This window comes from Mus musculus, chromosome 15, assembly GCF_000001635.26.
Source record: "Mus musculus strain C57BL/6J chromosome 15, GRCm38.p6 C57BL/6J".
Taxonomy (NCBI): domain Eukaryota; kingdom Metazoa; phylum Chordata; class Mammalia; order Rodentia; family Muridae; genus Mus; species Mus musculus.
This window is the reverse complement of record NC_000081.6, coordinates 55348615-55364632: the sequence shown is the minus strand read 5'-3', so window position 1 is coordinate 55364632 and position 16018 is coordinate 55348615. Positions and strand designations below refer to the sequence as shown.

At 41.9% G+C, this 16018-nt stretch overlaps 1 protein-coding gene across 3 annotated transcripts in view; it reads right to left on the bottom strand.

Moving 5' to 3' along the window:
- Col14a1 (collagen, type XIV, alpha 1) overlaps positions 1-16018 on the bottom strand; it is a 213160-nt gene that overhangs the window by 156171 nt on the left and 40971 nt on the right. For all 3 annotated transcript variants that reach the window (XM_006520385.4, NM_001368422.1, NM_181277.4), the window contains exons 6-7: positions 2096-2251; positions 1063-1182 (exon numbers count right to left, since the gene is read on the bottom strand). In XM_006520385.4, coding sequence (XP_006520448.1) covers positions 1063-1182; positions 2096-2251 — 276 coding nt within the window. The remainder of the gene's footprint in view (positions 1-1062; positions 1183-2095; positions 2252-16018) is intronic.

Here is a 16018-nt window from a genome sequence, read left to right as displayed (position 1 = left end):
AGCCCACTAGCTCCACCAAATGTGCTCCTCATTTGTTTTATAGTGGGTGTTTATTTGGGTTTTGTTCCCTTCCTACAGCTAGTATTTCCTTTGGATCTTTTAATTGGATTTCCGTCTTTCTCTTTGTATGCTCCATTGTTATTGCACATTGGTCTATTTTATCCATTAAACTAATTAGTGTACTAAAAGTTAAATGATGAAGAATAAGCCACATTAACACAAGTCATTTACGTTCATGCCACAGATAATTTTAATGTAAATATTGTTATAGTAGTCAGCTGTCAGAAATACTAGTGGGGCAAAAGTCTTCAAGTATTTTCATGATAATTACTCATCAAAGTTTCAAATAAGAGTAACGAAAAATCATTAACTAAAAGTAAGACAGCATTGAGTGTGATGATGCACACACCCAGTAGAAAGATGATCAAATAATATGTGATGCATCTGCGGTGTTTCTAACTGCACTCGCCCACATTACATCACACAGCGCATCAGGGCAGCCTTATATCTGGACACATAGCATGTGCAGGGTACCGTGTGCACCATCATGCCACACAATGCCAATGAGTGCTGCCTGAAAGCCCTGGGCTCAGATTCAAGACTATTATGTACTACAAATTGCAGCATTCATACTTAACATAGCAAGTTTTATACTTGTATATAAAATGTAGCAGCTGAGAAAAGCAATGGTTTTTAATGTTTTTCTATCATCATTCCTCAGAATCAACGTATAAAATCAGTATACTGTTGGATTGGATTGGATTGGATTGGATTGGATTGGATTGGATTGGATTGGATTGGATCGGATCGGATCGGATCAGATCGGATCTTAATGCTGTTTCATAAAGTAGCCATTTAAGTTTTTTTTTTAATGTTACATGGTAAGAAAGAAGGAAAAAAGAAAGGAAGGAAGGAAGGAAGGAAGGAAGGAAGGAAGGAAGGAAGGAAGGAAGGAAGAAGAAAGAAAACACTATGTCACCTCTAAAAAAGGAGCAAAATAAGATAATACAATTGCTCTTTGGCAAAATATTTAGCTAAGAATGTGCATTGAAGAAAACATACCTGTTAGGGTATTTCCTCCTTTGTATGGAAGGCTTCGGACAGCATCAATCACCTCATCTTTTGTGTTAAAGGCATTCAAGTGCCACTCTATTCTGGGGTCCCCACTGTACTGTGCCAAGCCTGGAAAAGAAGGAAGAGAAAGCACCCCAATAAGTTATGTGCAACTCAGGATCTCATGACTACTCAAGAAAGTTGGCAGAGTAAGACCCTCATCTGTCTAACATTCTTTTCTTTACCTGACTGTCTGCTCTCCCAGAGAAATCCTGGCGTCAGCTAAAGAACTCTACCTGGGTGTATCTGGAAGTGGAGGGAGTTTACATATTTTCTAGTTCTTTAGAAGCTATCAAATAATAAGGTATTTGGCATTTAAAAGAAAAATGTCAGTCATGTGTAGATAAAAATTCTAGATTTATTTGTTGTCTTCTCAAAGAAATGATAGTCCTTAGTGACTACTTAAAGATTATAACTATAAAACTTTTATAGAAAATATATTATCGTGTTACTCAGAATATGACACAAAGATTTATAGGATTCTCTCTCTCTCTCTCTCTCTCTCTCTCTCTCTCTCTCTCTCTCTCTCTTCTTCATCCTCCCACCCCTTTTTTTTCTTTTTTTATCTTAACTAGAATTACCTTGACAAAGATACATTGCCAAAATATTGTTTCCAGCTTTTCAATTCAACATTTCCCTGGATTTGAGTGTTTCTTTTAAATACAGATGGCTGTGTGATGAATTCTTATTACAGCTATATTCTAACACTTTATTATTAATAATAGTAAAGGGAAGAAAGAGTTTCCAAAGAATTAACATATTCAGTAGTCAAGTAAATGAAGGTGTCCATTGGAACTTTTAGTAGGGATAATAGAAAACTGTTACGAATAGACATTTACTGATCTGAAAATCTGCTTTCAGGAACACCCATGTAGTTGATCCTGTAACTTCGAAGGTAACTTTGTAAAGGGTTTCTGAATTTATGAAGAATCCGCCCAGAAATTTTCAGTAGTAACTAGTTTCAATGGCCCAAAAGTTTTACCGATTCTTGTCTTTTCTGAGCCCACGTTGAACGCTGTGACCAGGTTTTCCAAGAAATTGCGCACAAGCCTGAAGTTGAACCTCCCAATACTCCACGACCCATCCACCAGGATGACGATGTCAGCGATGGCTGGAGTCTCACAGAAGAATTTTACCTCTGCAAAGAGCAAACCATAAACATGCATGTGTTACTGTCAGAACTCTTAACAGTGGGAGTCAATTTCAGTGTCGTTCAGATAACTTAGTGCTAAGAACGCAGTAAAGTTCCATCAAAGCTGCCATCTTTTTTTTTCTTTTTCTTTTTATAACTCTTCCCTTAAATGCATTCTTCCAAGGAAAAATTTGTAGTAATGGTTGGCAGCAGGCTTGAGGGTTCTGGAAACAGTTAGCCAAGTGTTGTCAGGTTCCGGCCAACCTGGCAACTCACCCTGCTGTATGCTTTAGAAAGTGGTGTCTGTACAAAATCTTCCAGCCTTGGGCTTCAGCCTGTAGGAAATTCTTTCCAGGAAAGGTCTCAACCGTGTCAGTAAGGGTCATCTTCCTGGGATGGGCTGATAGCTAGGAAGTGTCAAGACTGCTCTCCTGCCCTGGTAAGCCTATGTGAGATAAGCCTTGGAGAGGTATTTAATCTAAAAATGGCACAGAGACCTTTGATTAAGTAAGATGTTAATTTAAAAAAAGAGAAAGTTGGGGAAGGGCCCAAGGCTCGCCCCCAAGTCTAATTCATATGTTGATCTTGTTGATGATGTTGTTACTGCTGCTGGTGGTGGTGGTGTTGCTGTTCTTGTTGCTGCTGCTTTTCATATTGTTTCTGTATGTCGATGAGGTTTTTTTACCCCTAAAGATAGCTAAATAATTGGTGTTTCCAATAGTTCCATAAGTATCTCACATAATGATCCATAAATAACAGCAAGCTGTTGGCATGGCACCCCCAGAATCTGATCATCATGGATGGTGTCCACACACTGCAGGGATGTTGGAGAAGAGGAGAGGAAACCTGTCTTCACAATACAGATGGATCCCTGAGTTAGCACAGGTCTATGGATGATGAGTTGAAACCACCTCTGTTCATAGAAAGCCAATATGGTGGCACATTCTTAATGTGGTTTATAAACCCTTAAAAATATTATGGAATTTTTAGTATCCTAAATGGTTCAATTTTGTTCATCTTTGCTGGATTTTATACTAAAATAGAAGTGTGTGTGTGTGTGTGTGTGTGTGTGTGTGTGTGTGTGTGTGTTTATACATGCTTTTGCTTTTTTTCCAGACCAGAAAATCCTTACTTGGTTTAATGTCTTAACATTAAAATGACAACATAACAATAGTTGAAATATAATTTGTATATTGAAAATCAATATGCAGAAAATCACAATCAAAGAACTGAGCCATCAGTGGGATGTGCTCACTGGTATAACAGTGCCAAGTCTCTGGGTTGAGGATCCCAACTGCTATATCGATTGAATTCAATGTCTACTGCGCAAGAAGTAATTGATACCTAGTACTGTAAGTATCATTAAAACCCACGGTTAGCTGGGCTGTGGTGGCCCACGCCTTTAATCCCAGCTCTTGGGAGGCAGAAGCAAGCAGATCTCTGAGTTCAAGGCCAGCCTGGTTTACAGAGTGAGTTCCAGGACAGCCAGGGCTACACAGAGAAACCCTGTCTCAAAAAAACAAACAAACAAACAAACAAAAACCACAGTTAGGGAGGTCATTAGCCCTGGAGGGAGAATCTATCGATGTTGTTTTGCTAAATAGACATGTTGTCAAACTGCCTTGAAAAATCGTGTTTGTGTTAATAGATTTGTACTGCTCTCAGGTCAGAGAAGATACCTATGGCAGTGGAGAATCGCTAATGCCGAAATTCCTAACTGTTCAAACTGCTGGGAATAAGCAACTATGAGTATGCAGCCACAGACAATATTTATAACAACCTCCCTCTCCAAGGCTCAAGGAAGACCGAGGAAGTGAGGAGAGAAGAACTTAAGAGCCAAAAGATAGGGAGGGGCATGTGCTGTGAAATGCTGTCTTTGGAAATGGTGTGGCAGTTGCACACATAAACTAAGAGCAGTTATGGCTGCCTGCACAAGCTGAAACAAGTCCAAATTCCAGCATAGAATGTAGAGGGGTTCTTGATACCCACCCCTAGCTGTTTGCCCATAGCTGCTGAGGGAGGTAGAGCTACTTTTCTCTGAACAGGTGGCCATTGGTAGGTTGTCCATGCCCCACTGGTTGACACTACACCCATGTGCACATGGGCATCACCCAGTAGATTATGCCAAAAGTAAATGACTTGAAGGCAGAGATGTATCAGGAAAGGTTGTAGCTGGAGACGGGGTGGGAGGATGGGGGGGTCAGATATGGCCAAGATCCATGATATATGTTTATGAAACTTTGAAAAATTAAAAAAGCGAAATGCACCTGGGAGGGAAAGTGGATGGGGAGTGGGGACAGAGAGGGAAACTTGATCTGGTACTGGGTGAGAGAAAAGGACTGAAGCCCTGAGGGTCAGTAGAAATCATGGAAACAGGCAGACCACCTTGGAAGGTAGGAGGTTGGGGGCACCCTCCAGAATGCACCAGAGACCTTGCAAGTGAGAGACTCTCAAGACTCAAAGGGAGGGAGCTTAAATGAAATGCCAGACAGTAGGGAGATGGAACCCATAGAACCCACCTCCAGTAGGAAGACAGGTTGCCATCCCACAGTCAAAACTCTGACCCATATTTGTTCCAGTCTGAAAGAACTGCAGGGATGGAAATGGAGAGGAACCTGAGGAAAAGGAGGTCCAGCAGCAGGCCCAAAGTGGGATCCAGCTCAAGGGGAGGTCCCAAGACCTCATTAATAATGAGGCTATGGAGTGCTCACAAAAAGGAACCTATCATGACTGCCCTCCGAAAGACCCAAAAAACAGCTGAAAGAATCAGATGAAGATATTTGCACCCAACCAATGGACAGAAGCTGCTGATCCCTCTGGTTGAATTAGGGAAGACTGGAAGAAGCTGAGGAGGAGGGCTACCCTATAGGAGGACCAACAGTCTCAATTAATCTGGAGCCCCGATATCTCTCAAATACTGGACCACCAACTAGGCAGCATACAACAGCTGATATGAGGCCCCAACACACAGCAGAGGACTGCCAACTCTGGGTTCAGCCAGAGACGATGCACCTAACCCTCAAGAGACTGGAGATTCCAGGGAGTTTAGAGGTTTGGTTGGGTGAGGGGTGGGTGGTGGATACATCCTCTTGGAGACAGGGGTTGGGAAGGAGGTATGGGATGTGGAACAGTCGGAGGGTGGATTAGCAGCAGGGAGGGGAATAAAATCTGGAGTGAAAATAAATAAATAAATAAATAAATAAATAAATAAATAAATAAATAAATAAAATGACAAAAAAAAATTGGCTGCACTAGTGTGGCAGGCAAAAGAGACAGGCAGTTTAACAAATTTGTCTTTGCATCCACCACATCACATTTGCTTAAAGGAGCATGATTTTTTTCCAGACATAAATATGCATGGAAGACCCAGATCTTTTTACCAGATGAGGGAAAATGTATTTGCCAATGGACTACTCCAGTCATCATTATGGAAGCTCAATAGTACAACTCAATCCAGAGGTATTATTTACATTCTTGGCCCTAAATTCCCCTTATTTAAGAGAAGAAAAATACCAGCTTTGCATTTGAGACTCAACCCTAGTGTAACTTAAGTCTAAAGCAGATACTGCCACAATTTGTGGAAGAGAAATTCCTTAGGTTTTGGATATAATCTGGACAAACGGTTATCTTATTATACTTCAAGAGCCCATGCTTATTAGTTTTTAAGTGAGGAATGCCTACTCACAAATGCTGTTGTTTTGTTTCTTTCAAAAACATCTACATATATTAAATAATTGGGCAAATATACAATTTTTTTTAGAATGTTCCTTTTGTGTACACTTTCATGGGCTTTCTTGCTGCCTGTTTTTGCAATGCCAGGCACTGAGCCAAGGGCCACACTCGTCTGAGGCAAGCACCCTCCCACTGAGCCATCTTCCCAGGCTTAGAAAAGACCACAGAGTGGAAATCCCTTCTGCTTATCCAGAAGAGTGAGGAAGCTTGTCTTTACTGTTTTCAAATGATTTCCAATTAAAAATATCCTCTTGATTAAGCTCACTCATAAATAAGTTTTAACTAGGTCACAGTATAAAATGAAATATAAGTTTAAATATTGATAACTTTAATGATACTAAAGTTTGAAAAGTTGTTCACATTAACAAAAAAACACCTTAAAGGAAGTTAAAATCCATGCGTAAGATCCCTAACCACATTACTGGAAAGTCTGAGGCGAGAGAATCCCTGGGATTTGGGGCTACGTGGAGAGGCTGTCTCAAACAAACAAACTGAATGATAAGAGTGATGAATTATAAACAGGAAGAGATACCACAAATCAGGGAAAACTGGAAAACATGACTCTCAAGAATAAAGAGCCATGGGCAGATGTTCAAAAAGACAAGAAGCAACGGCCAATGAGTGAACAAATAAAAACTTAATTATTTTAGTGGCCAAAATAAGATCATAGTGAAATATAATGTGTGTTCACTCAACTGGCAAAAATTAATAGATGTATGGACACTTATAGTTGCTCTCAAGATGAAAAATTCCTCAGCATGTATTTACTAAACCACGCCTGGAAACACTTGTTAAAGCTGGAAAACAGCGAAGGAAAGAAAGCTACCGTTGTGTTCACAAGTCAGATGACTCAACATAAGAATGATATTAATTGTTCTGAAATTGATCTTCAGATTTTAGCCCCAATAAAACCCAGTTAACACATGTTCTGGTTTGTTTCTGTTTCTGTGGTAAGTCACTGACCACAACCAACTGGTTTTACAGGTCTGATCTGACTATGTAGGAACAAATGACATGGCAGGGCAGGAACATGCTTTTCACAGAGACCAGGAAAGAGTCAGAACCTGAAATAACTCAGAGCACGACTGCCCCGCTGACCTATATCCTGCAAGGAAACCCTGCCTCTGCTTTCTGTCTTTTATTTCCTCCCCATGACATCATATTGTGAATCCATTAAGGAATTTATCTATTGATTAAGTCAGAGTCCTCTCCTTATCTAATTGCCTCTAACATCACCATCACGGACACAGGCATTAGTGTGCCTCCCAATTCAATCAAGTAGATAATTAAGTCAGTCACCACAACATTGTTGATCAATGATCTAACACAGCACTTCCCAATATTCCCATTGTGGATGGTTGTGAGCCACCATGTGGTTGCTGGGATTTGAACTCAGGACCTTCGGAAGAGCAGTCAGCACTCTTAAGCATTGATCCGTCTCGTCAGCCCCAATATTCTCTTCCTAGCTTCATCTTAGTTCTTCCTGGAATGTCTTACTTCTTAGAAAAGCACTGTGCAGAAATGAATAGTAATTGCTTTATATCCATTATCATTTATGTTATTAATTATGACTGAGCTATAACTGCCTATACACTTGAACAATATTAATCTATATATGTCTGTGGAAGTTTTTCTTCTTGATGAGACAGTGAAGCCGATTGTTCTGTCTTCTGAGTGTAGGCCTCCATAATGAACTAAGTAGAGCCTGAACAGAGCCAAAGACAAACTAGGAGGGAACTTCTGCCAGCTGTCTGGACCCTCTGGGACAGCATTTTCGCTTGCCTTGAGCTTGCTGGGTTTTAGTCTGGAATTGACACCATCATCCTTCAGATTTGAATGAAAACTACACTGTTCTTGTCTCCTGAGTCTCCAGCTGGCTGGCTGCCTCCATGATTTTTTAAGCTTGTTCCTTATAATCTTTTTTACAAATGTCTTTTTTTTTTAATTAAAGACCAATATCAATCCTATACAATAAGTGTTCTTCCTACTTCATAGAAAAGAGACAGAGTAAGCAGGGTGGGAACTCTGCCCACTCCCCACACACTGAGAAAATGGAAAGTCTGAATTCAAAGGTAGAGCGGACTGCAAAGCCTGGGTGGCTTAGCCAAATTCACTTCAAATACTATCACAAAAGGAGAGGGGGGGTGGAGAGAGAGAGAGAGAGAGAGAGAGAGAGAGAGAGAGAGAGAGAGAGAGAGAGAGAGAGAGTCAGACAAAGGAGGGAAGGAAAATTATCAAGCTCCCCTTATGAGGAGTTATACATAGCATAAAATCAAACCCACGGGCATTTGTCCTACAATCGACCCACAATGCATAACACCACAGCAGCTTGCAGGAATGTGAAGCCCAGTCACAGCACCACAGCCAAGAGAGCATTTCAGCTGCCACTCAGAGTCCTGAATCATAACAATAACTGACAGCCCTATAAACAGCACAGTCATCACGTTCTCCTCACCCCAGGGCCTGGGAGAAGACAGCTGCTTCCACATTTAAAGGGCTATCCCCTCAGAAGAGGGATTAGGAGTTTCCCTATACCCACAGGAGTGTCCGGGTGACAGATTTTAACTCAGTTACAGGCAGGATGTCTGCTTTGGGGAGCAGCAATGTCCCTGTTAACTAAAACAGATGAGCCAAGCACAGTGATGCATAGCTGTAACCACAGAACTTGAGAATGAAGCAGGAGGATTCTCATCCATTGAAGGCCAGCCTGGGCTACATAGTAACACAGACCCAAAGGGCATGCATGGTATATACACATTTATAAGTGGGTATTAGCCATAAAGTACTGGATAACCAACAGACCCAAAGAAGCCCAAGGGAGGATGATTGAATCTTTCTCAGAAGGGAAAACAAAGTAGATATTGGAGGTTGAAGGGAGGAGGGAACTGGGTGGACAAGGGATGAGAAGGGGAGCAGGATGGGAGGATCATATGTATGGAGACCAGGGAAGAGAGAAGAGAGGTTGGCTGGGGGTGGGGGGCAGTCTCTGGGATGTGCCAGAGACCTGGGATGGGGATGCAACAAAAGGTCTATGGGAGTGACTCTAGCTGAGATTCCTAGCTGTAGGGGATATAGATCCTGAAGTGGCCACTTCCTGTAGCCAGGCAGGACTCCCAGTGGAGAGATTAGGACAGCAACTCACCCACTAAAGTTCTGACCCAAAAGGAGTCTTTTCTACAAGATGTGCAGACACAAAGACAGAGGAAAGACTGAGGGAATGGCCAACAATGACTGCCCCAAGTCGAGACCCCCATGGGCAAGAACCAATCCCTGGCACTATTAATGATACTCTGTTATGCTTGCAGACAGAGACTCAGCATCACTGTCTTCTGAAGGGCTCCACCCAGCATCCCATGGAAAGAAATGCAGAAACTCATACCCAAACATTAGATAGAGCTCAGGGAGTCTTACATAAGAGTTGAGACAAAGACTGTGGACCCAAAGAGGGCAGGAACTCTATGGGAAGACCAACAGAGACAACTAACCTGGACCCTCTGGGGCTCCCAGAGACTGAACCACCAACCAAAGAGTGAACACTGGCTGGACCTAGGCCCTCTGTGCATGTGTAGCAGATTAGCAGCTTGGTATTCGTGTGGATCCCCCAGCAATTGGAGCAGGGATGTCCCTGAGTCTATTGCCTGCCTGTCTGTAGATCCCACGCTGCTAAACGGACTGCCTTGCCTAGCTTCAGTGGGAGAGGATGCACCTAGTCCTGCAGCAACTTGATGTGCAGGGTGTGTGTGTGTGTGTGTGTGTGTGTGTGTGTGTGTGTGTGTGTGTGTGTGTGTGCAGGGGTTCTCCTCCTCAAAAGAGAAGTGAAAGGTGTAATGGGGGAAGGACTTGCATGAAGGAGTACTGGGAGGAGGGGAAGGGCAGATACTGGGTTGTAAAGTGGATAAATAACTTTTTAAAAGTCTTTTCTTTTTTTTGAAAAAAGAAAGTGAGATGGAGGAAAGAAAGGATGGGACAAGTGAGAGTTTCAAATATCTTCTCTTTGGCCTAACTATGTAGCTCTCTAATAACTTCCAAAGCTAAATCATAGGAGTCCTGCTCCCTCCCCAATCACAAGACTGAGCTAAACTATTGATTGTGCTTTGCAAAGCTTTACTGATCTCTACCACTCTTGACTTGTCTGCATTTATTCCTCACTGCATGCCAACACAGTTATTCCTTCCCCAACACCTCCAATTTCAATCACTTCTCTCTCTCTCTCTCTCTCTCTCTCTCTCTCTCTCTCTCTCTCTCTCTCTCTCACACACACACACACACACACACACACACACACACACAGAGAGAGAGAGAGAGAGAGAGAGAGAGAGAGAGAGAGAGAAAGAGATTATCTACCCTAAACATAGTTTATATGATATCAGCTTTAAATATTCGCTTTTACACTTCCCCAGCTACTTCCCAACTTCAACAGTGACTCTAGAAAGGCTATTTTGTCTTATCAGCTCTGCTTCTGTTGCGGATTTGGTCTAATGCTGCATGCATTATGTTAATTTGGTCCCCAAAATTGAATGAGAATCTGCACCTCCACATGTAAGACACTGAGGGACCCTGCCCCGTCCCCAGTTGGTTTTGATTGGTAAATAAAGCTGGCAGCAGACGATGTCTGAGCAGGGAGACAGAGGCAGGACTTTAGGACTCCCTGGCAAGGGAGTGGGGAAGGAGCAGGAAGAGGGAGAGCCACGATGCTGGGAAAGGAATAGAAGCTACAGGAGTAGAAGCTACACTCCAGGTGTGCTGGACAGAGAATGTAGCCAATATGTAGGTGCTGGGAAACTCAGCCTGATAGGGCTGCAGATCTGGGTCCAGAGCAGCCAAGATGGAATGTAGGTTTTAGTAAATAATAACTCAGGAATATCGGAGGGGAGTATATTAGCCATGTGGAGGTTTGGAGGTGGCCCAGCCATTGAGCTGTTAAGGCATATTAAAATATAAGGCTGCGCGTGTGTCTTTCATTTGGGAATCCAGAACCCGGCAGGTAGTGAGTGAAGACAATCTGAGTAGTTATTTGGGTTCAGCACCAGTTTTCAGATACAGTTTTCTCAAAGTCTAGAGCCAGTGTGTAACAGTCCCGTTTGTTTTCGGCTTGTCCTAAGGTATGTGGCTCTGCAATCATACAGATTTTTTTTTCTTTTTCTCTGAATACAGGGCGGTCTACTTACCTTAGTTGTTCTAGGTAAATGCCTATGAACTCAATAGCTCAGCAATCCCTGTGACTAATTCACTAATAACAAGGAGTCCTTGACAACTTTAAGCCCAAAGCATCAGCTCCTTTTGATGCCAATAGTTCATTCTGCAGGGGCAGACATAGGGTATTCTAGAATACTCTTAAGTGAGAATTTAGGTACTGATCAGAGAAGCGCCACCATTCTGAAAAGAGATGGACTCTGCCAAAGTCACTAACAGTACTTACAGTAACAAAGTAGCTGTTTTAAATGTTACAATTTCTTTCTTCTTTCTCAAATATGGAAATTTGAAAGTTTGCTTTGCTTTTTTTTTTTTTTTTTTTTTTTTTTTTTTTTTGGAGCTAGGAGTTCTCACTACTGTAGAATTTATGAGTTGAAAATAATCAGTGTCCAAGAAAAAGAAAGTGTCCAAAGTTTGGTAAATACCAAAGGTTGTAGAGGAAGAATGAGAAATCTGGAGGTCAAACACTAGGAGAAGTTCAATTCCCTTGTACTCTTGGTGGGCTAGGATTCATCTAAGGAACAGGTGAATAGAGTGTGGGGCTCTGTGGTTACTGACTGGCTGCTCATGCCTCCTTTTTTAAAAAATGTGTACCCTATAACTTGTGGTACGGACAGGGAAAGGAAACAGAATTTTTTTTCTTTCTGCTGTATTTAAAGATCTTTTAATAAACATGGCCTCTCTCAGCCTTCTCCCGGATTCAGAACTTCTTTCCTTAAGTCCACAACAAGCCAACTATGCACAGACATTTCTGGAGGAGCCATGAGACACTAGTACAGTCACTGTTGCTGATATGCCCAGTTTTCTAAAGACACAGATTGAAGCTACAGGCTCAGTCAACCGTGAAGTGAAAGTACTTTAAAAATTGTATCTATACTGAACATGTACACATTTCTCCTTTCCCCCTTGATATGCAGTATAACATCTATTTCTAGTACATTACTCTATTAGGTACTATGAATAATCCAGAGATGATTTGAAACACATGGGAGGATATGCATATTATATACTCATGTTGAAATAATTTTTAAATTTTGTTTATTTAAGGCACTTTAGCAGGCTCAAGTTTGGGTATTTGTAAGGGGATTCAGATTCTGTCTTCATAGTTACTGAGGCATGACTTTATTTTCTTTTTAAAATACACACACACATACACACACACACGACAGGAATAGAAACACAATTTCCTTAAGAGCCTAATATAAACCAGACATGATAGTGTTGACTGCCCTCCACAGCCCTACATGCTAATAGTGAGTATTGTGCTCATTTGTGAAACAAAGTTGGCGCTTAGAGGGTTTAACTGTCCAAGACTGCACAACTAGAATTTCAGGGACTATTTGACCCCAAACCTGGATGCTGTCTAAGCTATGCTGGCACAATAACAAAGACAGTGAGAAGAAAAAAATAAATTTTGAGACAAAAACTACCCGTGCAATAATGCTTCTGTTGATTCTCCCAGATTCAGATTGGGAAGTCGCTCCTTTTCTGATGTCATGCAGAGCCCGGCCACTCAGGCTCCAGGAAGTGCACAAAGCATTTACTGCCTTGACCTTGACTCACTAGTTCTGCAGTGGCTCTGTGTTTCAACAACACATTAGGGAAAGCACAGAGAGCAAACCCAAACCAGGGGCAAAAAGAACGGAAATGAAAGAAAGAGTCTTTCTACTGCACATTTGTTGCAACAGGTCAGGGTCTCCCAACCTTATAAAGTTATCTTCCCATAAGAAGACCTTCCAGACATGTTTTATGTTGGATTCCCTCCTCATGAAATGCTGATGTCATTACTGTATAACTGTTTATGCACTTATGTATACCTAAGCTATGAACATAAAAGGAGTAAATACAATTTCAGCCTCTGTGCCCAAGAACCAATTTTGCCCCTTTGGAGTCTCACACCCAGTGAAGGAAGATACATGTGTTAAGCCACTGTTTTGCAAAGAAAACTTTACTCTTGTAAAGACAGGAGCATCTGAAGCCAAGCAGAGATAAATGGGCAAGTTACACATTTCACAGGGTTGTTTGTTTGTTTGTTTGTTTGTTTGTCTTCAATTCTTCCATGGGGTGACTGTTACTGTCTGCATGGGAAATGTCGCCCAAAGGCTGGTTTATCTTTGACTACTTGGTCCCCAGCTAGCTTTGGGAGTTGCAGGAGCTTTAGGAGGCAGAGATGCACAGGAGGAAGTGAGTCTGAAGTGATGCTGTAGGACTATAGCATGATCTTGCCTCCTATCCTGTGTCTGTTTCCAGATCCACAGCAATGTGAGAAAGGAGCAATCACACATTCCCACTGCCACATGCCACGTGCCACGTGCCAGTCATGCCATCCCCACCATGATGGCCTATAACTTCTCAGATCATAAATAAAAATCAATGAAGCCCTTCTCCCTTAAGTCTCTTCTTGTCAAGTATTTAGTCACAGCAAGGAAAAGGGACTGGGGCCCTAGGTGCAACAATGATTGAAACATAGGCATGCATTGCCCAGGGACACTTCCATCCATAACTGACCATGTATGCAACACTGTATCCCATACTCTATAATAGTGCTGAAATGTTCCTGTCATCTAGTGAGATCACTACCTTCAGAACGAAGTGCAATGCATGGCTCATTTGTTTGTGATAATGCTGGTGATGACCAGTCTTACAAAATATAGCACACAGACTAAGTGCTGAGAATAATATTTGAAAATGCTGATAAGTGACCATGCTTGAAGTTTGTGTTTACCATGAAATGCATTAGTTTCCGACAGTGTGTTTTTCCTATTCACATGAATTTACTATGCAGCATTTGCAGTGTCATGCTAGCTACTGCCTACTGTATCTCTTGTTAACTGCACTCAGTTGCATCGGGAACCAAGGTGAGTGACAGACCTGTTTATGCAACATTAGTGCAAGTAACAGTGTGGAAATAGATCAGCAGGTAAAGCATGACCACGCAAGCAATAGACCCTGAGTTGGAATACTGAGAGCCTGGAGAATGGCACCGTGCACACATCTGTTATCCCAGCTCTCCTATACCAAGATCAGAGACAGAGACAGAGACAGAATAGACCAAGGAATCTCACTGGCCACCTAACCTGGCATACACAGACATGAGTGAGAAACCCTATCTCAAACAAGGCAAAAGTGAAAAATGACATATGAGGTTATTGTCCTCTAGCCTCCACACGTGAGCTGTGAGGTTCTGCTCATACACATACACACACACACACACACACACACACACACACACACCATACACACACACACACACACACACACACACACACACACACCATACACATATATACACATACAAAGGTATCCAAAATGTGTGTAAGTATACATTATGATGTTCAAAAAACAATGAAATTGACCACTGACAAATTTTTCAGGTTTCCTGTGGTTGGGTATGATGGTCTAATCCACATTTGTGGTAGTTTGAATAAAAGTGGCCTCCATAGGACTAGAGAGATGGCTCAGTGGTTAAAAGCACTTTTAAGGACCTCTTCCAGAGGTCCTGAGTTTAATTCCCAACAACCACATGGAGGCTCACAACCATCTGTAATGGGATCCAAAGCCTTCTTCTGATGTGTCTGAAGACAGCTACAATGTACTCATATACATAAAATAAATAAATGCTTTTTTTAAAAAAAGTGACCTCCATAGGCCCAGAGAGACTGACACTATTAGGAGGTGTGGCCTTGTTGGAGTAGGTGTGGCTTTGTTGGAGGAAGAGCTTTGATGTGTCAAATGCTCAAGCCAGATACAGTACAGCATTCACTTCTGCTGCCTGCAGATCAAGATGGAGAACTCTCAGCTCTTCTATCCACCTGCGTGTCTGCTTGGATGCTGCCATGCTTCTCACCATGATGGTAATAGCCTAAAGGTCTGAAACTGTGAGCCAGCCCCAATTAAATGTTTTCCTTTATAAGAGTTGCTATGGTCATGGTATCTCTTCTCAGCAATAGAAACCCTAACTAAGGCAACATCTACACACCAATGTCCCACTTATGGGAATGGAGTCAGAATTTATCCAGTGCTTTCTTAAAACCCGACCTATATGCTTATGTTCTAACTAATCTTTCGTTCCCCCTGTCTAGCTGACATTTAAATCCCAAATAGCCCCACTATTTCCAAGATGAATCCACAATCTTGAGTTTGGCATGTGTAAGCCCTGGAAAACTAGTGGAAAGGTGATAATGTTTTTTAAATCAGTCTCTCAGTTATGCATTAAGAACCATAAAGGTGTCAAAAGTGAGGTTAGGATGTGAAAATGTGCCTTGAAAGCCATCAGAGGACCTGGCTGTATCCAAACATAATTAGCTTGCATAATTCAGAGTTGGCTCCTCATCTGGAGATGACAGAGGAAGCCTGTGTTGTGCTGCACTGGTCTATGCAAGCTCCATGAGAGTAGACATCTACCAACCGTGAACAACAGTTAATCCCCAGGAGATTCCTCAGCGCTTGCCCAGTCTACTGACAAATATCAAATCTTCTCTATCCAGTTACTGTCAAACTTAAAGGATAAGCCTCTTAGCCAAGTATGATGGTAAACACTTAAAATCCCAGCACTGGGGAGTTGGGGGTAGGAAGGTCAGGAGTTCAAGGGCCAGCCTCAGCTACATAGCAAGTTTGAGACAAGCATAGAGTATATGAGACTCTTTCAGAGATAGAGAGGGGAAAGAGAGAGAGAGGGAGAGAGGGCAACAGAGAGAGATAGAGATAGAAATTGACCTATAAATATATTCTCTAGTATTTGGAGGATCTTGTTTATTTTATTATAGTGTGTGTTATTTGTTTGTTTTAACAACATGTAGCCCAGGTTATCTCAGAATTCACTGTGTAGCCTAAGCTGGCATCCTCCAA